We start from the raw sequence: 27038 nt of genomic DNA, 5'->3' as shown, positions 1-27038 counted from the left end.
TATCCTATAAGTCAATTAGGATCCTTAGGGATATGTCACATTATCAGATTAAGTACAATGTGGGTAAAACTTGAAATTCAAAATGGTAGGCTTCGGTCTTCTGTTTGAGCAATATAAACAGAAGACCAATTCATGAGGGGGCTCTGTGTGTGTGTGTGTGTGCGCGCCTGTGCACGTGCAGGCTACAGGTAGGGGTGAGACAGGAGAACCAAGAAAAGTAGTAAAGGTTTAGGATAAGTGCCAGGAGAAATGGGAAAGGGAGCTGAGTGCAGATAAAGAAAAGGATTAAGGTTGAGGGCTCAGCTGAGATGGGAACCCATAACTTTATAATGAAGCCAATTAGCATAATTTGCTCATTTAGAACATCTGGAAGCAATGCAACACACACACACACACACACACAGACACAAACAAGTTGTGCAGACGTGGGACCCAAGCATCAGTATGTTTTAAAGCACCCCTGTTGATTCTAATGTGCCATTAAGTTTGTGAACCTTTGGTGTGGAAAAGGGATCACACCCTTAAGAGGAGCTTGCACACTCTTCACTCAGGCACAGAAGAAAGCACACCCTGCTTTCAAACCATTCTCCTTAATTTTCTATAAATGTAACATAACTGGGAATAGAAAAGATACATTTTAAATATGAAATATGGAAATCCAGTGGGACCACTGCTTGTCCATACAAACTTATAAATTTTCCGTGTGTGCACAGAATACAGAAGATGTTTCAAGAGATACATAGTCAAGAGTATAAGAGACAATCAGACCTTGAAAAAATTACGTTCGGCCCTTAAATTAACATTTACGGAGCATCTCGACCTGCCCTGGATGGTGCCCCTGGATCATCCAGGTCGTCCCTCAGGGGCCCGAGGCCAAGCAGTGGCGTCGTCTCCTGTTCCTAGCGAGCCACTCGGATACCCACTGTGGTGGTGCGCCCAGTGAGCAGTTTCCTGGGGGTCAAGATGCCATGCAGCTGACAGTGTCTTGGTGCCCTGGCTGGGTGTCAGGCCTGAGCCTCTGAGGTGGGAGAGCCGAGTTCAGGGCACTGGACCACCAGAGACCTCCTGGCCCCACGTAATATCAATCAGCGAGCGCTCTCCCAGAGATCTCCATCTCACGCTAAGACCCAGCTCCACTCAACAACCAGCGAGCGCCAGTGCTGGACACCCCATGCCAAACAACTAGCAAGACAGGAACACAACCCCAACCATTAGCTGAGAGGCTGCCTCAAATCATAATAAGGCCACAGACACGCCAAAACCACAACCGGACACGGTCCGGCGCACCAGAGAGACTAGAACCAGCTTCATCCACCAAAACACAGGCACTAGGCCCCTCCACAGGAAGCCTATACAACCCACTAAACCAACCTTACCCACTGGGGGCAGACACAAAATACAACAGGAACTACAAACTTGCAGCCTGTGAAAAGAAGACCCCAAACACACTAAGTTAAGCAAAACGAGAAGAAGGGGAAATAGGCAGCAGATGAAGGAGCAAGGTAAAAACCCACCAGACCAAACAAATGAAGAGGAAATGAGCAGTCTACCTGAAAAAGAATTCAGAGTAATGATATTAAGATGATCCAAAATCTTTGAAATAGAATGGAGAAAATACAAGAAATGTTTAACAAGGACGTAGAAGAATGAAAGAGCAAACAAACAATGATGAACAATACAATAAATGGAATTAAAAGTTCTCTAGAAGGAATCAATAGCAGAATAACTGAGGCACAAGAATGGATAAATGACCTGGAAGATAAAACAGTGGAAATAACTACTGCAGAGCAGAATAAAGAAAAAAGAATGAAAAGAATTGAGGACAGTCTCAGAGACCTCTGGGACAACATTAAATGCACCAACATTCGAATTATAGGGGTCCCAGAAGAAGAGAAAAAGAAACGGATTGAGAAAATAATTGAAGAGATTATAGTTGAAAACTTCCCTAATACAGGAAAGGAAATAGTCAATCAAGTTCAGAGAGCACAGAGAGTCTCATACAGGATAAATCTAAGGAGAAACATGCAAAGACACATATTATTCAAAGAAAAAATATTAAAAGCAGCAAGGGAAAAGCAACAAATAACATACAAGGGAATCCCCATAAGGTTAACAGCTGACCTTCGGCAGAAACTCTGCCAGCTAGAAGGGAGTGGCAGGACATATTTAAAGTCATGAAAGGGAAAAACCTGCAACCAAGATTACTCTACCCAGCAAGGATCTCATTTGGATTCGACGGAGAAATTAAAGCCTTTACAGACAAGCAAAAGCTAAGAGAATTCAGCACCATCAAACCAGCTTTACAACAAATGCTAAAGGAACTTCTCTAGGCAGGAAACACAAGAGAAGGAAAGACCTACAAAAAACAAACCCCAAACAATTAAGAAAATGGTAATAGGAACATACATATCAATAATTACCTTAAATGTAAATGGATTAAATGCTTCAACCAAAAGGCATAGACTGGATGAATGGATACAAAAACAAGACCTGTATATATGCTTTCTACAAGAGAAGCACTTCAGACCTAGAGACACATAGAGACTGAAAGTGAGGGGATGGAAAAAGATATTCCATGCAAATGGAAATCAAAAGAAAGCTGGAGTAACAATTCTCATATCAGACAAAATAGACTTTAAAATAAAGACTACTAGAAGAGACAAAGAAGGACACTACATAATGATCAAGGGATCCATCCAAGAAGAAGATATTACAGTTGTAAATGTTTATGCACCCAACATAGGAGTACCTCAATACATAGGCAAATGCTAACAGCCATAAAAGGGGATATCAACAGTAACACAATCATAGTAGGGGACGTTAACACCCCACTTTCACCAATGGACAGAGTATCCAAAATGAAAATAAATAAGGAAACACAAGCTTTAAATGATACATTAAACAAGATGGACTTAATTGATATTTATAGGACATTCCATCCAAAAACAACAGAATACACTTTCTTCTCAAGTGCTCATGGAACATTCTCCAGGATAACTCATATCTTGGGTCACAAATCAAGCCTTGGTAAATTTAAGAAAATTAATATCGTATTATCAAGTATCTTTTCTGACCGCAATGCTATGACACTAGATATCAATTAACGGAAAAACACTGTAAAAAATACAAAAACATGGATGCTAAATAATGTGCTACTAAATAACCAAGAGATCACTGAAGAAATCAAAGAGGATATCAAAAAATATCTAGAAACAAATGACAAGGAAAACATGACGGCCCAAAACCTATGGGACGCAGCAAAAGCAGTTCTAAGAGGGAAGTTTATAGCAATACAATCCTACCTGAAGAAACAAGAAAAATCTCAACTAAACAACCTAACTTTACACCTAAAGCAATCAGAGAAAGAAGTACAAAAACCCCCAAAGTTAGCAGAAGGAAAGAAATCATAAAGATCATAGCAGAAATAAATGAAAAAGAAATGAAGGAAACGATAGCAAAGATCAATAAAACTAAAAGCCAGTTCTTTGAGAAGATAAACAAAATTGATAAACCATTAGCCAAACTCATCAAGAAAAAAAGGGCGAAGACTCAAATTAATAGAATTAGAAATGAAAAAGGAGAAGTAACAATTGACACTGCAGAAATACAGAGAATCATGAGAGATTACTACAAGCAACTATATGCCAATAAAATGGACAACCTGGAAGAAATGAACAAATTCTTAGAAAAGCAGAACCTTCCAAGATGGAACCAGGAAGAAAGAGAAAATATAAACAGACCTATCACAAGCACCGAAATTAAAACTGTGATTAAAAATCTTCCAGCAAACAAAAGGCCCAGAACCAGATGGCTTCACAGGCAAATTCTATCAAACAATTAGAAAAAGGCTAACCCCTATCTTTGTGAAACTCTTCTAAAATATAGCAGAGAGAGGAACACTCCCAAACTCATTCTACGAGGCCATCACCCTGATACCAAAACCAGACAAAGATGACACAAACAAAGAAAACTACAGGTCAATATCACGGATGAACATAGATGTGAAAAGCCTCAACAAAATACTAGCAAACAGAATACAGCGGCACATTAAAAGGATCATACACCATGATCAAGTGGGGTTAATCACAGGAATGAAAGGATTCTTCAATATATGCAAATCAATCAATGTGATACACCATATTAACAAATTAAGGAATAAAAACCATATGATATCTCAATAGATGCAGAAAAGGCTTCTGACAAAATTCAACACTATTTATGATAAAAACTCTGCAGAAAATGGGCATAGAGGGAACCTATCTCAACATAATAAAGGTCATATACGACAAACCCACAGCAAGCATCATACTCTGGTGAAAAACTGAAAGCATTTCCACTAAGATCAGGAACAAGACAACGATGTCCACTCTCACCACTCTTATTCAACATAGTTTTGGAAGTCCTAGCCACAGCAATCAGAGAAGAAAAAGAAATAAAAGGAATACAAATTGGAAAAGAAGAAGTAAAACTGTCACTGTTTGCCAATGACATAATACTATACATAGAAAATCCTAAAGATGCCACAAGAAAACTACTAGAACTAACCAATGAATTTGGTAAGGTTGCAGGATACAAAACTAACACACAGAAATCTCTTGCATTCCTATAAACTAATGATAAAAAATCTGAAAGAGAAATTAAGGAAACACTCCCATTTACCATTGCAACAAAAAGAATAAAATACTTAGGAATAATCTTGCCTAAGGAGGCGAAAGACTTGTACTCAGAAAACTATAAAACACTGATGAAAGAAATCAAAGATGACATAAACAGATGGAGAAATATACCATGTTCTTGGACTGGTAGAATCAATATTGTGAAAATGACTATTACTACCTAAAGCAATCTGTAAATTCAATGATATCCGTATCAAACTACCAATGGCATTCTTCACAGAATTAGAACAAAAAATTTTACAATTCGTATGGAAACAGAAAAGACCCTGAATAGCCAAATCAATCTTTAGAAAGAAAAACGGAGCTGGAGGAATCAGGCTCTCTGACTTCAAACTATACCATAAACCTACAGTAATCAAGACAGTATGGTACTGGCACAAGAAGAGAAATATAGATCAATGGTACAGGATAGAATGCCCAGAGATAAAGCCGCACATATGGGCACCTAATTTATGACAAAGGAGGCAGAACATACAATGGAGAAAAGACAGCCTCTTTAATAAGTGGTGCTGGGAAAACTGGACAGCTACATGTAAAACAATGAAATTAGAACAATGCCTAACACCATACACAAAAATAAACTCCAAATGGATTAAAGACTTAATTAAATGTAAGACCAAACACTATAAAACTCTTAGAGGAAAATACAGGAAAAACATTGACATAAACCACAGCAAGATCTTTTTTGACCCACCTCCTAGAGTAACAGAAATAAAAACAAAAATAAACAAACGGTACTTAATTAAACTTAAAAGCTTTTGCACAGCAAAGGAAACCATAAACAAGACAAAAAGACAACCCTCAGAATGGCAGAAAATATTTGCAAATGAAACAACAGACAAAGGATTAATCTCCAAAATATACAAACAGCTCATGGAGCTAAATATCAAAAAAACAAACAATCCAGTTAAAAAAATGATCAGAAGACCTAAATAGACATTTCACCAAGACACACGGATGGCCAAGAGGCACATGAAAAGATGCTCAATATCACTAATTATTAGAGAGATGAAAATCAAAACTACAATGAGGTATCACTTCATGCCGGTCAGAATGGTCATTATCAAAAAATCTAGAAACAATAAATGCTGGAAAGGGTGTGGTAAAAAGGGAACCCTCCTGCACTGTTGGTGGGAATGTAAATTGATACAACCACTATGGAAAACAATATGGAGGTTCCTTAAAAAACTAAAAATAGAACTACCATATGACCCAGCAATCCAACTACTGGGCATATACCTGGAGAAAACCATAATCAAAAAGATTCATGTACCACAATGTTCACTGCAGCTCTATTTACAATAGCCAGGACATGGAACCAACCTAAATGTCCATTGACAGATGAATGGATAATGAAGATGTGGCACATATATACAATGGAATATTACTCAGCCATGAAAAGAAACGAAATTGAGTTATTTGTAGTGAGGTGGATGGACCTAGAGTCTGTCATACCGAGTGAAGTAAGTCAGAAAGAGAAACACAAATATCATATGCTAACGCATATATATGGAACCTAAGAAAAAAATAATGGTGCTGACGAACCTAGTTGCAGGGCAGGAATAAAGAGGTAGACATAGAAAATGGACTTGAGGACATGGGGTGGGAGGGTGAAGCTGGGGCGTAGTGAGAGTAGCACTGACGTATATACACTAACAAATGTAAAATAGTTGGCTGGTGGGAAGCAGCAGCATAGCACAGGGCGATTGGCTCAGTGCTTGGTGATGACCTAGAGCGCGATGGGATAGGGAGGGTGGGAGGGAGGTTCAAGAGGGAGGCGATATGGGGACATGTGTATGCATATGGCTGATCCACTTTGTTGTACAACAGACGCTAACAGTATTGTGAAGCAATTATACTCCAATAAAGATCCATTAAAAAAAAGGGACAAGGAGCTCTTTATGTACTGATCGAAATTATCTCCAAGATACACTGTAAAGTGAAAAAGAGAAGAATTTGTAGTATGTTAGCATCTGAGTTAAAAAGGGCATGTATCTACATAAAGACACATAGGAAGGTATGTGTTTCCATATGCAGAAAACAACTCTAGAAGCATATACACAAAACCAAAAACAGTGATTGCCTCTGGAGGGCAACAGGGATCTGCAGGATAGTGTTAGGAGCGAGACTTTCTTTGAGTGTGGTTTTAAGTGCGTGTATTACCTATTTTACAATTAAAAACCAAGAACAAACTTAGCGCATCCTCCCACAGCTGTGGCCATTACTACTGGAACATTCCAACTGTGTGGTGACATGGACAGGGCACCAAACTGGGAATTAAAGGCTGAGTTTTCACCTTGTATTTGCTGTGGGATAATAATGGGTAAGTGCTTTGTACAGTTATGGTACGTAGAGCAAAAGAAGAACAAAACACACTTCATATATACAACACATTAAATTCTAGTCCACCATTCCGGGTCTTCCCCTGGAGAGGGGAAAAAAAGCCAAGTGAGATATGATCTTTGTCCTGTAGACATCCTCAGTGTAACAGGAGGAAACAGTTATATCAACAATACATATGTAACAGAGCAAAATAATTCCAATGCAATGTTTGTTGCCAACTCCTCTATTGCCCTATTGGGTTATAAGCATTTATGCCTGTCCCTTAGGAAAAAACTCATGATTGTTGAATGGCACTGAATTCTAACAGCATGACAACTCAAAATAATACAGACATATGCATGTCATAGTGATAGCATGACAACAATTTTCTGTGAGCATCAGAAAGGATGCAAAGGAGGTAAAATTAAACTGGGTCATGAAAGATGAGTAAGAATTCAACAGGACAAGACAAACTTTTCTTTACGTGTACAAGAGGTGGGCAGTGGGATTACATGAGCTCCCTGGTTTAAGAAGGGAGAATGGACGGACCCAGTGTTGATTTTGTGTGTTACTGTCTCCAGGGAAAAGGAAGTAAGTTCCAGAATATGCCACCAGGTTGAAGATCCCAAGAATTACACCCCATACACTCCAAGCAGGAACATATTAGAGGGTAAAAAGCAAAACCATCTGAGAAATTGGGTGGAGAGATGTAAAAGTATGTGGCATAGTAAGGAAATATGAGTACAAAGAATGGATAGGGGAAGGCAATCAGCTTGCAGGGAGGAAGGCAAAGTGAAAAACACAGGCCCAGAGGTACAGGGAGGGAGGCAAACGTAAAACGTTAACTACATCGTTTAAAATTAAATTAGAAAAAGAAAGTGCTGATAAGAAATAAAGAGTGAGGAATACAGACAAAAAAGCAGATTTAAAATTACCCCCTTCCAAGGAAAAGGCCTAAATTGAATTAGAGATTTCTGTTGTATGATTATATGCTGGATTATTATACTTTACAGTAATTAAAAAGGGAATATTCTCCTTTCTTACCCATGTGTGTGCCATATAACAATAGAGCTGAATTATAAAGAACTTGAGCTTTTAAAACTCCTTTATTTTTATTTGACACGTGCATTTAAAATACCTCTGGACATCTGAAAAGCACCCAAAGGTACACTGTTGAATAATGGAAAATATTAACAATCATTAAAAAAAGCTGTTTACCTTATTTTCTTCCAGGTACCAAAAATCTCTAGCTTTCTAATTTCAAGAGAAGAGTGTTAATGTATACATTAAAAAAGCACCATAGATGCTAACTGTAATTATGTCTTCTTAACCTTGCACAGAAACCCTAAAGAGAATGAATTATTGGCTCATGGAAATATTTTCATTTCACTATTCTTTGTCAAGAGAATTGTGCAAGTCAGAATCTGTATCGAAGGCTGGTGATCATAGGAGAGTGGTACACAGACTGGGGCTTTTAGCCGCTGTTAATAATGTGCTGAGGAAGACAGAGGCCAGGCCTGGGGAGCCAACTATGCAAACAGCATCAACCCACACTGCACCAATCAAAGGATTTTCAACCATCTGAAAACTTGAGCAGCAGAGCTAGAGACGAAAAAAAATCAGTTATAGCTTCCTCATTTCTCTAGTGGATGCCTGCATTACTTGCTTTAAGCATCACTGGCATTAATGCTTTTTAGTGCATCTCAATAAAAATAACTTCAGCTACAAAGAAGTCATTAATATATTTTACGATAAAATGTATTGCTGAAAAACAAAGTGTGCTTTTTCAGGGGGGGTTGGAAATTTTTCCTTGAAAATAAGGTATGGGCACTTTTTTTTTTCTTTGGTACGCGGGCCTCTCACTGTTGGGGCCTCTCCCGTTGTGGAGCACAGGCTCTGGACGCGCAGGCTCAGTGGCCATGGCTCATGGGCCCAGCTGCTCCGTGGCATGTGGGATCTTCCCGGACCGGGGCACGAACCCGTGTCTCTTGCAGCGGCAGGCGGACTCTCAACCACTGCGCCACCAGGGAAGCCCTTGTTTTATCTTCTTTTTTTTTTTTTTTTTTTTTTCTGCGGTATGCGGGCCTCTCACTGTTGTGGCCTCCCCCGTTGCGGAGCACAGGCTCCGGACGTGCAGGCTCAGCGGCCATGGCTCACGGGCCCAGCCGCTCCGTGGCATATGGGATCCTCCCAGACCGGGGCACGAACCTGTATCCCCTGCAGCGGCAGGCGGACTCTCAACCACTGCGCCACCAGGGAAGCCCTTGTTTTATCTTCTTAATTAAAATTGTGAATGTTTGAAAAACTATGTCTGACATTGGTGTCAGCCTTTGACAGGCAGGCCATGCACATTATACAACGATGGGGTTAGGAGTAGGAAGAAATTTGCTCATATCCTTCACATTATATACAGCGGAGGTTTTAAAATCATTTTTTATTTCATTCCATTTTGGATATTCTTTTCCCTTTCATCTATCTCAATTTCCTGAAGTGAAAAGTATAATGTACATGCAGCTGGGGTTGCCAGATAAAAACAAAACACCCACTTACATATGAATTTCAGATAAACAAATTTTTTTTGATAAATGAATAAATTTTTAGTATAAATAAGTCCCACATATTGCATGGGACATACTTATACTAAAAAACGAAAACAAAAACAAACAAAAAAATCCCCTCACTGTTTATCTGAAGTTCAAATGTAACTGGGTGTTGTCCTGTATTTTCATTTGCTAACTGGCAACCCAACATGCAACAGGCCTAACATATCAAGTGGAGGGTGTGCTAGCTGAGTCTGTTGTTGGGAAGGTTGGTAAGTGGTAGTGCCCACTGGTGGTGAGACATAGAAAAAGGTTTGGGGCAGGTATGTATCAAGAAGGAAAGAGACTGGTGATATGTTTTAACTGCATACAAAGACTGATGTTAGAGGACCAGCATGGGGGTGACTGCTGCAGCAGTCAGAGGCAAGCAGCCCGGGGATGCGTGGTACATGCACACACTCTGGCTCTTGGTGCAATGCAGTTCCTTTTCCTGCCTCTGCTGATTTCTTCCTTATGCTAGTGAATTTTGTAGAGGCAGTATACAATCAATGACAGTAGAAACTGAGATACTTTTAGGCCTGATAAATAATTTAAAATATAGTAACTGCCATTTCTATGTAGATTTTTTTTTTTTTTTTTTTTTTTTTTTAGCGGTACACGGGCCTCTCACTGCTGTGGCCTCTCCCGTTGTGGAGCACAGGCTCCGGACATGCAGGCTCAGCGGCCATGGCTCACGGGCCCAGCCGCTCCGTGGCATGTGGGATCCTCCCAGACTGGGGCACGAACCCACATCCCCCGCCGTCGGCAGGCGGACTCCCAACCACTGCACCACCAGGGAAGCCCTAGATTTTCTTTTTTGTTTATTTTTTTTTAATTTAATTTTTTTTTTTTTTTGTGGTACGCGGGCCTCTCACTGTTGTGGCCTCCCCCGTTGCGGAGCACAGGCTCCGGAAGCGCAGGCTCAGCGGCCATGGCTCACGGGCCCAGCCGCTCCGCGGCATGTGGGATCTTCCCAGACCGGGGCACAAACCCGTGTCCCCTGCATCGGCAGGCGGACTCTCAACCACTGCGCCACCAGGGAAGCCCTTTTTTGTTTATTTTTAAATTGAGGTATAATTGAAATACATTATGTTAGTTTCAGGTGTACAACATGATTCAATATTTGTATATACTACAATGATCACATTGGGTCCACTTAACATGTCACCATACATACAAGATTTTCTTCTTTTAATGAGAACTTTTAAGATTTACTCTCTTGGCGACTTTCAAATACACAATACAATATTATTAACTATAGTTGCCATGCTGTACACTGCATCTCCATGACTTATTTATTTTATAACTGGAAGTTTGCACCTTTTGACTCCCTTCACCCATTTCTCCCACCTGCCACAGCCTGCCTCTGGAAACCATCAATCTGATTTTTTTTTTAATCTGTAAGTTTGTTTTGTTTTGTTTTAGAGTCCACATTTAAGTGAGATCATACAGTATTTGTCTTTCTGTGCCTGACTTATTTCACTTAGCATAATACCCTCAAGGTCCATTCGTGTTGCTGCAAATAGCAAGACTCCCTTTTACGGCAAAATAATATTCCATTGTGTGTGTGTGTGTATATACACACACCTAATTTTCCTTATCCATTCATCTATAGATGAACACTTGGGTTGTCTCCATGTCTCGACTATTGTAAATAATGCTTCAATGAACAATGGGGTGTATACATCTTGTTGAGTTGGTGTTTTTATTTTCTTTAGATAAATACCCAGAAGTGGAACTGTTGGATCATTTGGTAGTTCTGTTTTTAATTTTTTGAGGAATTGCCATACTGTTTTCCACAGAGGCATGCCCAGCAATAGTGCACAAGGGTTCCCTTTTCTCCAGATCCTCGCCAACACTTATTGCTTGACTTTTTGATAACAGCCATTCTAACAGGTGTGAGGTGGTATCTCACTGTGGTTTTGACTTGCAGTTCCCTGACGATTAGCAATGCTGAGCATCTTTTCAGGCACCTGTTGGTCATCTGTATACCTTCTTTGGTAAAATGTCTATTCTGATCCTCTGCCCACGTTTTAATTGGATTGTTTGTGGGTTTTTTTGCTATTGAGTTGTATGAGTTCTTTACATATTTTGGATATTAGGCTCTTACCAGATGTATGATTTGCAAATATTTTCTTCCATTTGCTAGGTTGCCTTTTCATTTAGTTGATAGTTTCCTTTGCGGTACAGAAGCTTTTTAGTTTGATGTAGTCCCACTTGTTTATTTTTGTTTCTGTTGCCTTTTAGATTTTTTGATTAATTTTTTTATCAGTACTTTTATACTGAATGTTAGCAAAATATTTGATCATGAACTTTGTTTTTCCCCTATTGCTGATATTTCCTGGGAGTAGCTGGGCGGGAAGGTGGAGGGAAGAGAATATGCTACTAAATAGGACATTAAGTCAGGACCTGGGGAACTTTCTGACTTTGGCCTCATGACGCCACCTGCCCATAAAATAAGTTGCAAATGCCAGCTGGTGTCCTGATAGATGGAACAGGACAGCAGTCTACCAGTTTCTAACCCGCCCTGTTGCCATTTTCCCATCTCCATTGGACTTCAGTTGATTCTCTCCTCAACCTTTCTCTGGGCTCTAGGGTTTTAGGCTGGCATGCCCTATTTCCCTGGCTTGGACATCCCCTGCTGTCTTGGCCCTAAAGAACTCCCATCCTTTGGCTGGAACTTGCCCCATTCCCACCCTCACAGAGGGGAGCTGAAAGGAGAGCAAGGTGAACAGTGCTTCACAGTCATCTGTTAGTCCCTGATGGTATCAGCCCTGATGTACAGCTTAAATCAAGTTTCCTTTGCCCTGGGCTGATGGTGAATTAATCAGACAGGGGAAGAGTGGAGGTGAGGGTGGCAGTGGTCAGCACAAGCTTGGTTGCTTTACTGTCTGCTTTACAGGGAGGCCAGTCAATGGAATCCATGACACTCTTCCCCTGGACTGTTGCTGTCCTTTCTCTCTCCTTATTCCTTCTCTTACCTCTGTTTCTACATAGAGTTTGCCTATTTAGATTTAGGGGTTGGAGGGAAAGAGGCGGGGTAAGAAGGCCCATCTTGACCTTGAACTTAAGCTGTGTTTGTCAGTCCACCTTTATCAGAGCCTCTTACTCAGCAGATTTGCAGCTACTCATGGCATAGGGGTGATGAGCATGGACTCTGGAGCTAGAATGCTCTGTGACTTACTAGCTGTGTGACCTTGAGCAGTTACTTAATCTGTGTCTCAGTTTCCTCATCTATAAAACGGGATAATAACAGTACTTACAGGGTTGGTATAAAGATTAAATGAGTTATGTGTATATGTAAAGCTTTGAGAATATTACCAGTTACAGGGTATGCTGTAAGTAGTTTAATAATAATAATAATGATAATATAACAATAATAATAATGGTCCAATCAGATTCCAGTCTCCTTGTCAATTCTCAGGGTAACTGCCAGAGCAGAATTCTGACATCTATGGGTCCCTGGATATATCATTTTAACATCACTAAAATCTCTGCCATTTACACATACTTCCATACCACCTATCCCTGCATTTACAGTAACAAGGTAAATTAAATCAACATGTAAAAAAGTAATGTTTGATTTTTAGAACAATGCCATGTTAGAAGGAAAAGAAAAAAATACATAGGTACAATATCAAAGTTAGGCTCAAGGAAACACGACCTGTTACTCAACTTGAATCACAAGCTGAGGAAAGTTAAAGATAAGGAAAATGCTTTTGGATCAGGTTGGCATTCATCAGGAAGCAAAAGCGTGGCTAGAGATACCTACTGGTGAAGCTGGAAGCAGCTGAACTATATCTGCCTCTTTGGTAACAATTATATGGTCACCTAGAGAGGGAAGCACAGATTTTACACCAGAAGAGCTTTTTAGTATGTCCATTATTTTGAGGCTGAGTTATTCAATCGACTTTAGAATGGAGTTCATGGAGCCAATGAAATGGGTTTAATATTTACCGAAGCACTCATGTCCTTGTGTTTCAAGGCCATAACCCGAGCATGGTTTTAGTATGACACATGTTAACATGACAATAAGGGAACTCAGACAGTTAGAAGCTAATCCAATTGTTCCTGGTATTTAGTGACATCCCGAAAATTACTTTTTAAACATTTTTTAGTCTTTGCCAGAGATGAGGAATGGAGGTAAGTGCACAAATGGCTTTGGCCAACCTGCTGCGGAGAACTGTTTTAAGCATGGCATAAACATGCCAAATCAATAACTTGTTTCTTTCTCTGCATGTGCCATGAAAATCTGGCTATCGTAGAGTGCCGGATCCATTAAAAACTGAATTTGCTGTTTCCAGACAGCAGATAGCTCAAAGCTCAACAGGGCCAGCAGGCGATAATCCAAGTCTGCATCTCCCTCCCTAAAGCACAACCCACAGTACTCTGCTGCTGCATGATGTTATTCAAAGCACAGGGGATGAGGAAGCTTTGACAGTATTGTAGCTGCCTGAGGATGGAGTCAAATGGCCATTATTCTTCAAACATAAAGAGCTGGATAAAGTAACTTTTATCTTAAATCACTAGACATATTTGATTAATGGAGAAATGTAAATCAAGACATGATTTTCTGAAACGAAACCATCCCTTTTGCTTAGGTATGATATATGTATTTATGAAACTTGATGTCATAGAGACCACTAATCTCTTAAGGGAAGAAAGGTGGATGTATAACTGAAGACTGTTTCTGTCCCAAGACTTCTGAAATAGATTGGGCTTCTGCCCAAATGAAGCCACAGAAAATATAATTTTACATTTTTTATTATATAGTTCATTGTGCACTAGGAGATAGGAATTCCTGCAAGTGGCTGTATTCACGACCGTTCTTAAGGTAGTCTTAGAAGGGTGGGTAAGGGAAATACACATCAACTTTTTTTGTATACTTAATACTTCAGTTAAAAATGCATTGTACTGGGCTTCCCTGGTGGCGCAGTGGTTGAGAGTCCGCCTGCCGATGCAGGGGACATGGATTCGTGCCCCGGTCTGGGAAGATCCCACATGCCGCGGAGCGGCTGAGCCCATGAGCCATGGCCGCTGGGCCTGTGCATCCGGAGCGGGTGCTCCGCAACGGGAGAGGCCACAGCAGTGAGAGGCCCGTGTACCACACACACACACACACACACACACACACACACAAAAAGCATTGTACTGATTCACTACTTACAAGTATTCACTCAAGTTATGCCTAGAGTAATCTTCAGGATAAAAATATCTTATAATTCTCAAAGGCTTTAATATTTTTACAGTATCTAATTATATGAATGAATAATTTGGGGGAAGACTGATTCTACCCTTCTCATCTTTTATGCTCACACATATTTTCTGTCCTTAACCCAATTACCAATACATGTTCAACCACTCTTTCACTATTTCTCTTCTATTAAACCACTCTCTATAGTAATACATACTTCATTTATCCAACCTTATTAAGAACCAGCTGTTCCTAAGAGAGTTTTCAAGATAAATGAAATTTATTCATAAAATAGTTTGTAAAAATAGATTATACAAATCTCTACTATTTTTAAACAAAACATCTGTTTCTTGATACAATTTTGGTCCAATTATTTTATTCTGGGACTACAAAAATGAATTATAGGGATGTTTGGGTCCAAATGAAGTGGACTTGGGCAGCTGCACTTTTAGAGTCCCTCTGTTAGTGACTTAGAGCTTTTACGGCCTTGTCCTTGCCTTCACTTTGTATGTGGCCACTTCTTAATGGAGTTCTGACTTCTTGAAGCAATAACTACCCTCTTTTTAACTGCTGCTAGGGTTGACTGTGGTTTGAGAAGCCAGGCATCTATGTTTGTTAGAACTATTAAAAAAAAAAAGGACTGTTTGTGGATGGAGAACTGAAGAAGTAATGAGGCGGGGAGAGAGAATTAGATGATTTTGACAGTCTGGGCCTAGGCTGGCTTACTTTCAGGTTCCGGGCTGTGTTTTTGATGGCTAAGATTGCTACATAAAATCCCTCAGAGTGAGTGATTTTCTATCTATTCACATGCTAACTTATCAAGTGTATTCAAACACAGCTGTTTTTTTGGACAGGTGAGTTTATTTACAGTTCAAGTGATACATGTCTATGTGTGTAGAAAAAGCATTAAAAAAAATTGGTCACCAAAAAGACAAAGAAAAGTTTATTGCACCAACGCAGGAGCCATATAATAATGTTTCTACTTGTCCACTGATTTATGTACGAAATGTAGAACATTTTACAAATGTAGAAAATTATTAAAACAACAACAGTCACTAAAAGAAAATGAGAAGCCCACTTCACAAAATACAGAAACTATAACAGTGACAACCTGTTAAAAACTCACTTTTAATGGTCAAGTATATATTATTTCATATAGATTATCTGTTTAAATAATCTCTGCCCCTTAAGTTCCATTAAGAGTTCTAATAAAAGAATAATGGAATCAGAACTTATTCAATTTTGCAGATGTTAAAAACCACTATAGATCTAAACAGAACTGTGTACTTTTTTCTTTCCAAGTATTTTCATATTTTATAGTAGCTTTTTACAATAGCAGATTATAAAAAACATCTGTGTTTAGCTAATAAACCTAGATTTCTCCAAACACATAATTCTGATAAAATCTAACAAGAAAGAAAAGAAGTAAGGAAGGAAGGAAGGAAGGAAGGAAATAAGAAAGAGAGAGACATCTTTTATATGCATGGCAATATTTTCGTCAGGCCAAAGATAAAAAGCATATGCTGGGCTTCCCTGGTAGCGCAGTGGTTGAGGGTCCGCCTGCTGATGCAGGGGACGCGGGTTCGTGCCCCGATCCAGGAAGATCCCACATGCCGCGGAGCGGTTGGGCCTGTGAGCCATGGCCGCTGAGCCTGCGCTCCGCAACGGGAGAGGCCACAACAGTGAGAGGCCCGCGTACCGCAAAAAAAAAAAAAAAAAAAAAGCATATGCTAATTTGCATACCTTTAATAAAAGTGTTCTAATTATAGCCTATTCTACTTACCTGTGACTTCTCCAAAGGAAAAATTCAACTCCAGGTTGACTGTCTGTGAAGTGGAAGACCTCTATCCCTATAATCTTCCTGGTAGCTAGTATGACGTGTTTTCAGAAATCCCAAGCTATGTTTATTATGTGTTTATTAAAATAACAGAGGAAAGAATATAATGTTCAAAATACAATCGGATTACCTGCTGCTTTGGATTCCCTTTACCAATGTTCCCTTTTATTAGGATAGATCAGTGGGAGTTAGGTTTGGTCAAGCCTTTCTGTGTAAGTTTGTGTTATGAGAACTCCCAAAAACAATTTTTTAAAAAATGGACATGGGACCAGAGATAACAATCCAAAACGAAATTCGTCCAGTCTCCAGCAAAATTTGTCTTAGAGTCTAAAAAAACAAATCAGGTATTTTTCTTAAGACTAATTTTGAATGCTCATTTTGCCCTAAGCTTTATTTGCTTTTTGCAACAGCACCTAAGAGAAAACAAACTGACCATTTACAACCTAAACAATGGCTTTACAGTATGATTAAGAAATGCACCTGGCTTCACTCAAACAACAAATTTGTTTAACCTGGTGACTTTCCTGTGTCTGGGGTCAGGCAGGAGCAGTGTTGGTTGGGGGGAAGGAAAGGAGAGCAAATACAACTGACTCACTGAGAACAAAACGGTGGTACTAACGCCCCTTTGTAATTACAACTGTTTTAACAGTTTCTTGTAGGCAAGGCTATCATTGAAGTGACCCACTATAATTTGGGATGAAGTCCCAGGAAATTATGCCAACTCTAGAACAGGAGCTGCATTTCTGAGTTTACTCAGTATAATGAACCCGCTGAAATGCTGAGTATTCCTTCTTTGGCACAAATTTACATCAAGGGAAAAATGAACAATTTAAAAGATTTAGCTAGAGAGGAAAAGAATACCGCAACATTCGCTCCCAGGAGCAGACCATAGTTTATTTTACTTCTTGCATCATTTTTACTATGGAAAATTTCAATCATATAAAAAAATACACAGAGTAGAATGATGAACCCCTACAAACCAATAATTCAGTTTCAATAATCATCAACACATGGCCAACCTTATTTTACTGTGCCCTACCCACGTTCCTCCTTTGATCCTTTTTTAAAGCAAATCCCAGACAGCCTATATTTTATTTTATATAAGCTTTATATAAGCTTTTATTTATGACATATGTATATATTTAACCTGAAGATCACTCCAGAAATCTCATTGAGCATGAGATGTTTAAACCAACTTTAACCACATCTTACAAAACGTTTTACACTAATGTTTTTTCTGCCTAGAAAATGAATTTGTTCGAATATAATTGGGTAATTAAAAATGACAAAGTAACTTGAATCACAACCTTCTATTATTTTATTTATGGGGAAACAAGGAACATTCTAATATTGAGAAAACAGTGCACGTGACTCAAACCCTGTGATTCTAGTCTTTGTGGACACTGACCAACAAGAGACACAGTTAAAAGTAACACGGTTAGACTTGCCTGGTTGGAGCTTAGAAAATCTGGAGGAGGCAGTACGGGACAGGAGCCAGAAGGAAAACTCTCCCCTTTCCCTTTACTACGTGTATAGAGTAAGACAGAACGCCCCCAGGCTGAACCTTGGGGGCTTCAAAACCCACTCATCAAGCAGTCCAGCTACTTCACAGTAATTTATTACGGATCTTAAAGCAAAGATCAAAAGGAACTCCATCTAGCATTTTATATTCAATTCCTCACTGCCTGATGACTAATTTGTAGAGGAATGAAGTCTTCACAAGGGAAGCCAAAATCATCTGAGGTGACTTTGATACAGTGCCACAAAGGATATGAAGAGGAAGCTGGGAGAAGCTGTGAATGGCGAAGTTCCATTAAGAGTTCTAATAAAAGAATAATGGAATTTCCCTTAACCGTGAATTAAAAAAATGTTCGAAGTGGGCAAAATTTAGACAAGTCAGGCAAAACCTTTGATTTGTCATAGCCTCTTGTTGTTGCTGTTGTTAAATGTTAACTTCAGCCACTGTTGCATTTATGTTTATTGAGTGGCATCGTCTAAAAAAAAAATGCAACTTCCCCATCAGAAATCTGGCCAATCTCATTCCTTTTGCTCTTGTACTACTTATCAGCCCGCACCTTCCGCCTGCGCTGTCAGACACGCCTGGCTCGCTCAATCGCTTTCAAACAAATTGCCATATTCTGCAAAGTGACTGATTTAACTTGAAAAATGTAACTTGAAATGATAAAATTTTTAGTCTTGTATATCGTCGTGGTCACGTGGAATATAAACACCTCTTCTGACAAATTTCTGATGCTTAAGTCAACTGTTCACTATAGAAACACTAGAAGCTATTCAAATTCTTTCAACTTCTATGAACAACTGGCACAATTTTTTCCTCCTGAATCCAGACATTTCTGTATTCTCAAATGAGGAGAGTAGTTTTCACACTACTTATTTTGGCTAGTTAAAAAATCCCTACCACATGTCTCCTTGTAGATTCACAGATAAAGATTTAAGTTTATATTAGCATTTCAACTGTGCGAATGTTTTGTTTGCTTCTGAAATCACCTCGAATTAACAGATTTACTGGAACCTTATACGATACAGAAGTTTTGTACAAGTCTCAGAATACTTTAATGTATTTCCCCCCCCCATGAAGATGTGGTGTTGAGCGTTTTCTTTAAAAACTTATTTTTTTTAAAGAGAACTTACCTTTTACAAATATATGGTGAAATACTTATAAGTGAAGAGATGTTTGAGAATTCTTCAAATATAGCAAGTGGAGAGTGTGGGTATAAATGAAACAAGACTGGACATGGGTCTATGAGGCTATAGGATGGGGATACAGGGGTCATTACACTACTCAGTCTTCTGTGTAGCAAAACTCTCGGGAGTGAATATTTTAGTTATGATTCTCGGCACTGCTTTTTGTTAGGATTTTTATTTAGAAATGTAAGTTTCTATCAGAAGCAATGGAGAACCAACAGTTGGCAGATAATATTTCAACTGTCTCTACCAATTCCAAAGCCAGGTTCGTCTACTACACTGTTTGGAAAGAAAAAACCCACCAATCAAAAAACACCCCCAAATCTGTCTTTTCACAGTCTTTGAGATTTCAGTGATGATATGTAACTAGATTTTAATATGCATAAAATAGAATTAATTTAGTTCAGAAATACAGATCTTCTCTTTTCTTTACAAGAGATAAAGAGTTAAAAAATTAAAACTGAAATATAAACGTAATTGGTAACTGTAGTTCAAAATCACTATATACTGGCGAAAAGTGTGCTATACATTCAGAAGGACTTCTACTACCCAGGAACACGAATAACATTCTTCTCTTACCTTGTGATCATATGGATTGTAGGAATGAAATACTTGAGAAAGATCTTTTGTTCTTTGCTTTTTCTGTGGAAGAAAACACAAACATGTGAGTATGCCGGTGGCAAAAATATACACATTTGTATCTGTCTATCTGTATGTATTTATGTATGTATGTATCTGCTTTACAACATTGTTTATTTAGAGATTCCTCTTTTGTGCAAGCTGAGGGGCTACACTGTCAACCTGGGACAAATGGATATAACCAGAAACCAAGGCCACTTGATGGCTATGTGGGTCACTGTCACAGACCAGTCAGGCAACCTCCTTCTAGAAGGTTCCATAATTGAAACTCTATTTATAATAAATGCAAAATTCAGAGACTAAAATGAAGAAGAAACTATGAAAAGAGAGAAAAGCATATTTAGGACACTTTCAATTTCATTGCAATACCAACTTCAGTTACTCTGAGTTAGGCACTAGCACGCATCCATTTAAACAAGCAATATGCCTACTTTAGGCTTCCTGGTCACAGCCTGGGTCTGTCTGCGGGAGCCTGCAGCTGTGAGGCTATCTTTGCTCTGTCACTGCTATATAGTGACATAGATATGTATATATGGCATTGTTATATATATGGTGTCTCACACACAGTAGGCCCTCAATAAATATTTGCTAAACTAATGAATAAATGAATATACCTGAGTTAGGCATAAAACTATTGTATCGGTAGTGATGACATGTAAGTCTCATCCACAGTTATGAACAGAGTAGCCTGTCTTCACTTCCAATGATGCTGTCGTCATTAGAAGAAGCCGGGCTTCTCCACCTCCTGTTCCTCAGTGTCTGTGACAATGGAGAAGTGTGCGGTTCTCCTATGAGAGTCGACTCTAAGAACCAGCTTGTTTACTAATCCACTGGGATCTGTCCACGACCCCCATAGCCACCACGAGCAATTCTGTGGATGGCTCCAGACCTTCTGTGCACATATCTTCACACACAATTGATTACTATTACTTCCAAAGAAAAGGAATCATTCCATATACACTGTTCTGAAATTTACTTTTTTCCTCTTCACGATTTATCCTTGCCAAACTTAAATGCTTATATATCCAGCTCTGCAATCCCTTAGACAGAGTTATGAAATCCAAAAACTTCTGAAATCTGAACTTCTTTCCTGAAATGCATTTCAGTTTATAAATATAATGATAATCTTTGCACAAACGTCTTTGCCAGCTTGAGTGTGTGTATTTTTTTTTAAAGAAGATAAATTACGTAAGTCAGGTTGCAGGATCAAGTGGAATGCATGTGTATTACCTTGACAGAAACTGTCAAGCTGCCCCCTCCCCCAAACACTAGACCAGTGTGTCCCTCTCATCAAGAGTGAAAGAGAAGAAGGGATTGTGGCTTAGGTTGGAAATTCTAAATTTCTCTTTTTTGTTTAAAGGTGAGAACATTTTTCAATTTAGAAAATAGATAAGACATTTTAAAAACAGATACTGAACATCATCCCAGCTGCTGATTATAGAATTTATTTCTTGTATTTATTTTTTATACATCATAGAGTTAGCCCACTACCACATCTTAAAATTCTGTCATGAGAGTAGCCTGTTTGTCCTTAATGCTGCCCCCATCTTGTTCCAGGTTCTACTCTGATGTTGTTAATGCTTGCCTGGTACCCGTGTTTCCTAGGGAAGTGTTTCCTTCTTTAAACTCCAGCTTCCTCATGAGCACATCTGTCACACCTCCCCTACGCCACAGGTCTAGGCAGATCCCCGGCATAGGTTCTACATGACCTTGGGCAGCTACTTGGCTCAGCAGTCAGAGCTGATATGAATAGGACCTTGTGTTAGAGTCATTTGTATACACTCACAGTTTTCCCGAAGATTAGTTCCCTACTTCAGAATTGTCTTTGGAGCCACAATTCCAGTTAGCAGCCCTTCAACTCACTTGGCCTGTTTCCACCTTCTGACACCCACTAACAGTCATCTCTCCCTGCAGCTCAGCTAAAGTTCCTACCTCCTCTGGCCAGCTCTGAGCTGTGCTTCTGACCACTGGGCTCAAATGTAATCTAACACTCCTTTCCTCTAGAGAGCAGAGATGTATCTCTAATAGTTTGGAAACAGTCCCCTGGCTCTATGAGCCCTGGAATCTGTTCTGAACAGGTCACTTGCCCGCCAAAGTTTTCACTAGCTTATATTTTTCTCTTTCCTTTCCACACACCCACTTAGTTGGTTTAACAGTTCTTGGCTTATACTTCAATCAGAAGAAAAATGACGGATATTAACACTTCCTTTGGTAAGAGACAATATAAAACACTGGGGAAATTTTTTTTCAGAAAGGAAATTATGCTTGAGAAGATAAAATAGGCAGCATATCAGTATTCAACTTAGGAGGTGTCCCAAGGACCAATCAGTCCCTAAAATGGTTGAGCTACCAGCTTGAGTTGGCAGGTGGATAAGGAATATTCAGAGGTTCTTTTATGTGACCTTTTTATGTGGGTTTGGATTTTATATCTTTATTTTTTATTTATTTATTTATTCTTTTGCAGTACGCAGGTCTCTCACTGCTGTGGCCTCTCCCGTTGTGGAGCACAGGCTCCGGACACGCAGGCTTAGCGGCCATGGCTCACGGGCCCAGCCGCTCCGCGGCATGTGGAATCTTCCCGGACCGGGGAACGAACCCGTGTCCCCTGCATCGGCAGGTGGACTCTCAACCACTGCGCCACCAGGGAAACCCTATATCTTTATTTTGATAGCTAAAATCTAAATATACCTTCTATTATTTTGGGAAGAAAGTAGGGTATAAATAAAAAGCAAATAACACTATTCAGACCAAGCCCCAAAAGAAGACAGTGAGGAAAGAATGCCCTTTTCTTCTGACAACAAATTTATTACATACAACTACAGTAAAGTCTTGGCTATGAATATTGAAGGTTATATGTTACTAGTCCAGTTAACTGAACACCACTGCTATTTTTCCTGTGAGGTCAGAGTCATATAGCCCAGAACTGTATCTTCTGGGATCCAGAATAGGGGTTGACAAATGATAGCCCCTGGGCCAATCCAGCCTATTGCCTGTTTTTGTAAATAAAATTGTACTGAAACACAGCCACTCTCATTTTCTTATGTATTATCTATGGCTGCTTTCACGCTACCAGAGCAGAAGTTGAGTGGTTGCAACAGAGACCCTAGAGTCCATAAATCCTAAAGTACTTACTATCCGGCCCTTTACGGAAAAAGTCAGCCATCTCTCACCTAGAATCTCTATCTCTGACCAAATGAACAACTAACTGTCCAGTAAAATTCCTTGTTTCTTCTGCTCACTGAATGAAGACAGCTCAAGAATCAACCCTAATGGATATCCTGACACATCAGGATGAACATATCAAGGAAAATAACAATTAGCTGTCTTGCTGTCTTGTGTGTAGGATTTTGCCTTCTGAGCATTCTATATTCAGACAGAGAATGTTACAAGTTGTTTTCTAGAGCATGTTGAGATAGATGTAGGGCTTTTAGAGCCTTCTGTATTCACAATGTAACTGCGGATGGCAGAACCTCTGAGAAGAGACCCTTTACTAAGTTCTGGCACTAAAGCCAAGGAGAAGGTCTTGTGTATGAGTAACTAAAGTGCAGTCATTATTGCTAGTGAGCCAGTCCCTCACGTGCAGACAATGTTAACAATACGAAGCTACAAGACCTGGTGAGCCGTGCTGTCAGCACTTTTAACTGAAACGAAAAGCTGAGCCAAAAATGGAATAGTTAGGCAGTTTCCTATTGCATCATAGTGTGTGTCTAAATTACCTCCCACTTTTTCGCCTGTTAAAATAAACATCTCAGTCATGCAACCACCTGTTAATTCTCCAAGTGTTCAAAAAGTAAATGTGCCAAACAAGTTGTGTGATGAACTTGGAATGAGGGTGGCCAAAGGACAATGAGTATGGCAAACACCTCCCCGAGAACAGTACAAGGTGTCTTCAGGTCCACCTCGTCATTAATCTCAAGGTCCTGGCCACAGAGATGAGAGGATGGTAAACAGTAACTACATGCCGAGTCCTGCAGTCTCTGTGGGTTGCAGCTGGGTTTAAAAGATGAGGCAGTATGCAAATGTGGTAAAGTTTCTACATTTCTGACAAGCTGAACATCTGAAGGTCTCTATCCTATAGGCACTTCCTGCCTATAGGAATTTGAATTTCACTCTGCAAGGACAGAAAACACTGATGAACCCCTTTTATATCCATGTTTAAACTCCCCTTCAGACAAAACCAAACAAAATTAAAAGCCCCAAAGGAGGATTTTTAACAGTTCAGATTTCCAGATGATGTAATTATTTCAATTTTTATCAAAGGTAACAAAAGAGCTCGGACCTGAAAGACATTCCACATGTGATGAGAACCTGTATTTTGAACGTGAAGTTACACAATCAACTGAGTTTTAACAGTATCCACCAATTTAACTTCTCCTGGTTCCTCAAATGAATTCAGTGTTTACTGTGCCCATTCGCTACTTGTAGATTAAAGTTTTCTCAAATAAAATAGTGTGATTATAAGGTAAAACTGTAATAACGCTATGAATGTCATTTCTACATATGGATTCTCAAAAATGATAAAACCTACAAGCTTTCAGAGAGTTCGATGTGCTTAAGGTATACTATAATAAAATATAAATGTTTCAACAAATCCTCATCCTACTTTGTGGTAAGGAGACAAAAGAGCAAGTCTGAGTTTCAATGTACTGACTTCCGACTTCTGGTTCCGCATGTAAGGAACTTGGAAATTACCACTCTGTCCTCACAAGTAATAAGCTGAAAAGACTGAAAAACCAGAAACTCAGGGAACACTACTGCCCTCCCCCGCCTGCCCCCCTCCACCTCCCTGCAACTGGAGAGACCAACAGGCAATCACCGGGAATGCAGCTTCCCAGGGCAGAGCGAATCCCTGTGGGAACCAGTGCTGGGGCAGGAAAACCGGAACTGTAATTGCTGGATTGTTGGAGGCCGGGTGCTAACAACTCTAAGAGCTAAGGACTCCAGTGGGATTCAGTAGTAGGGACCCTCACAGTGTTGTGAGATTTACTAGCAGAAGCTCAATGAGGCTCCCACAGTAAATATCGGAGAAAATCCCCTTGGGCTTCCAGCAGAAGGAGAGGGAAAAGGAACCATTTTGAAATACACCCGTGCACTCTGTTTTTAACACGGTCTGCCCTCAGGAGAAACTAGCTAATCAAAGCTGAACCTGCTAGGGTATTATTACCGGAGCCTAACTGACCTGGGGAATGGAATACCCAACTCCAGCCCACCTAGCCATCCTATCCCGCCTAAGAGGAGAGAAGAACACCGAGAAGTGCACAGTCCAGAGGCCTAGGCTAACTAAAAGACTGAGATGTAATCATAGGAATGTAGAGTATTTCCCCACCTCTCACATCTTGCCACATTACTAAAGGCAGTTCCTTTTTTTTTTCCCCTTTTTGCTGTACGCGGGCCTCTCACTGCTGTGGCCTCTCCCGTTGCGGAGCACAGGCTCCGGACACACAGGCTCCGCGGCCATGGCTCGCGGGCCCAGCCGCTCCGCGGCACGTGGGATCCTCCGGGATCGGGGCACGAACCCGCATCCCCTGCATCGGCAGGCGGACTCTCAACCACCACGCCACCAGGGAGGCCCAAGGCAGTTCCTTTTAAGCAGTACATCACATCTGACTATCAATAAAAATCACAAGGTATGCCAAAGGCAAAAAACACCCACAATTTGAAGAGATAGAGCAAAAATCACAACCAGACATGACAAAAATGTTAGAATTATCAAAAACAATTCTGATTAATGCACTAAGGGCTCTAATGGATAAAGCAGACAGCAAGAACAAATGGACAATGTAAGCAGAGAGATGGAAATCCTAAGAAAGAACCAAAAGAAATGTTAGAGATCAAAAATAATGTAACAGAAATGAAGAATGCCTTTATGGGTTTATTAATAGACTGAACATAGCTGAGGAAGGAATCTCTGAGCTAGAGGATAATACATCGCTAGAATCCTCGAAAACTACAAAGCAGAGAACAAAGACTGAAAGAAAAGAGAACAGAATATCCAAAGACTGTGGGATAACTAAAAAAGGTATGACATATGTGGTTATGGGACTACCAGGAGGAGAAGAAAGAGAGAAAAGAAAAGAAGAAATATTTGAAACAAGAATGACTGAGAATTTCCCCAAACTAAGGTCAGACACCAAATCACAGATCCAGGAAGCTCAGTGAACACCAAGCAGGACACATGCCAAAAAAACTACACCTTGGCATATAATTTTCAAATTATAGTAAATCAAAGATAAAGAAAAGAATCCTGAAAGAAGCCAGAGGGGAAAAAACACATTACCTATAGAGGAACAAAGGTAAGAGTTACATTTAACTTCTCCATAGAAACCACGAAGGCAAGGAGAGAGTGGAGTGAAATATTTGAAGTGTTGAGAGAGAAAAAAAAATCCACCAACCTAGAATTCTGTTCCCTGCAAAATTATCTCTCAAAAATGAAGGAACAATGAAGACTTTTTCAGACAAAGAAAAACTGAGGAAATTTGCTGCCAGTAGACCTGCCTTGCAAGAAACGTTAAAAGGAGTTCTTTAGAGAAAAGGAAAATAATATATATCAGAAATCTGAATCTACGTAAAGAAAACAAGAGCACTGAGGAAGGAATAAGTGAAAGTGAATTAATTTTTATTTTTCTTATTCTTAATTGATCTAATAGATAACAGATAAAATAATAATAGCAACAATGTATTTGATTATGTATGTTTAAGTATATGTGAAATACATTACAGCAATGATACAAGGGATGGGAGGAAGGAATTAGGATTATTTTGTTATTACAAGGTATTCATACTACCTGTGAAGTTTTATCATCCTATGTAAAAGTGGATTTCTTTTACTTGGACTAGTTGTAAATGTACATTGCAAATTCTAGGGCAACCACTAAAATAAGTTGTTCTTTTTGTTTTTGTTTTTTTAAAGTATAAATGATATGCTAAGAAAGGAGAGTTTCAACACACTTATTTTTTCCTGCTCCCTTTCGGGCAGAGAGCCTAAGAAGCAGTTAACCGATTAAGTGGCAAGTCGCAGCAGCGAAGTCAGCGTGAGAGGAGGATAAGGAGCCAAGGAAACTCACCAACGGGATGATCAGGTTCTG

General features: G+C 39.6%; 1 protein-coding gene across 5 annotated transcripts in view; it reads right to left on the bottom strand.

Annotated features, from left to right (window-relative positions):
• Positions 1–27038, bottom strand: part of CDKAL1 (CDK5 regulatory subunit associated protein 1 like 1) — a 657744-nt gene that overhangs the window by 113840 nt on the left and 516866 nt on the right. For all 5 annotated transcript variants that reach the window (XM_060109792.1, XM_060109791.1, XM_060109795.1 and 2 more), the window contains one exon: positions 19894–19956. In XM_060109792.1, the coding sequence (XP_059965775.1) occupies positions 19894–19956 (63 nt within the window). The remainder of the gene's footprint in view (positions 1–19893; positions 19957–27038) is intronic.

This window comes from Mesoplodon densirostris, chromosome 10 (genome assembly GCF_025265405.1).
Source record: "Mesoplodon densirostris isolate mMesDen1 chromosome 10, mMesDen1 primary haplotype, whole genome shotgun sequence".
NCBI classification, from domain to species: domain Eukaryota; kingdom Metazoa; phylum Chordata; class Mammalia; order Artiodactyla; family Ziphiidae; genus Mesoplodon; species Mesoplodon densirostris.
Note: the sequence above shows the minus strand (reverse complement) of the source record. Positions and strands in the feature narration are given on the sequence as shown.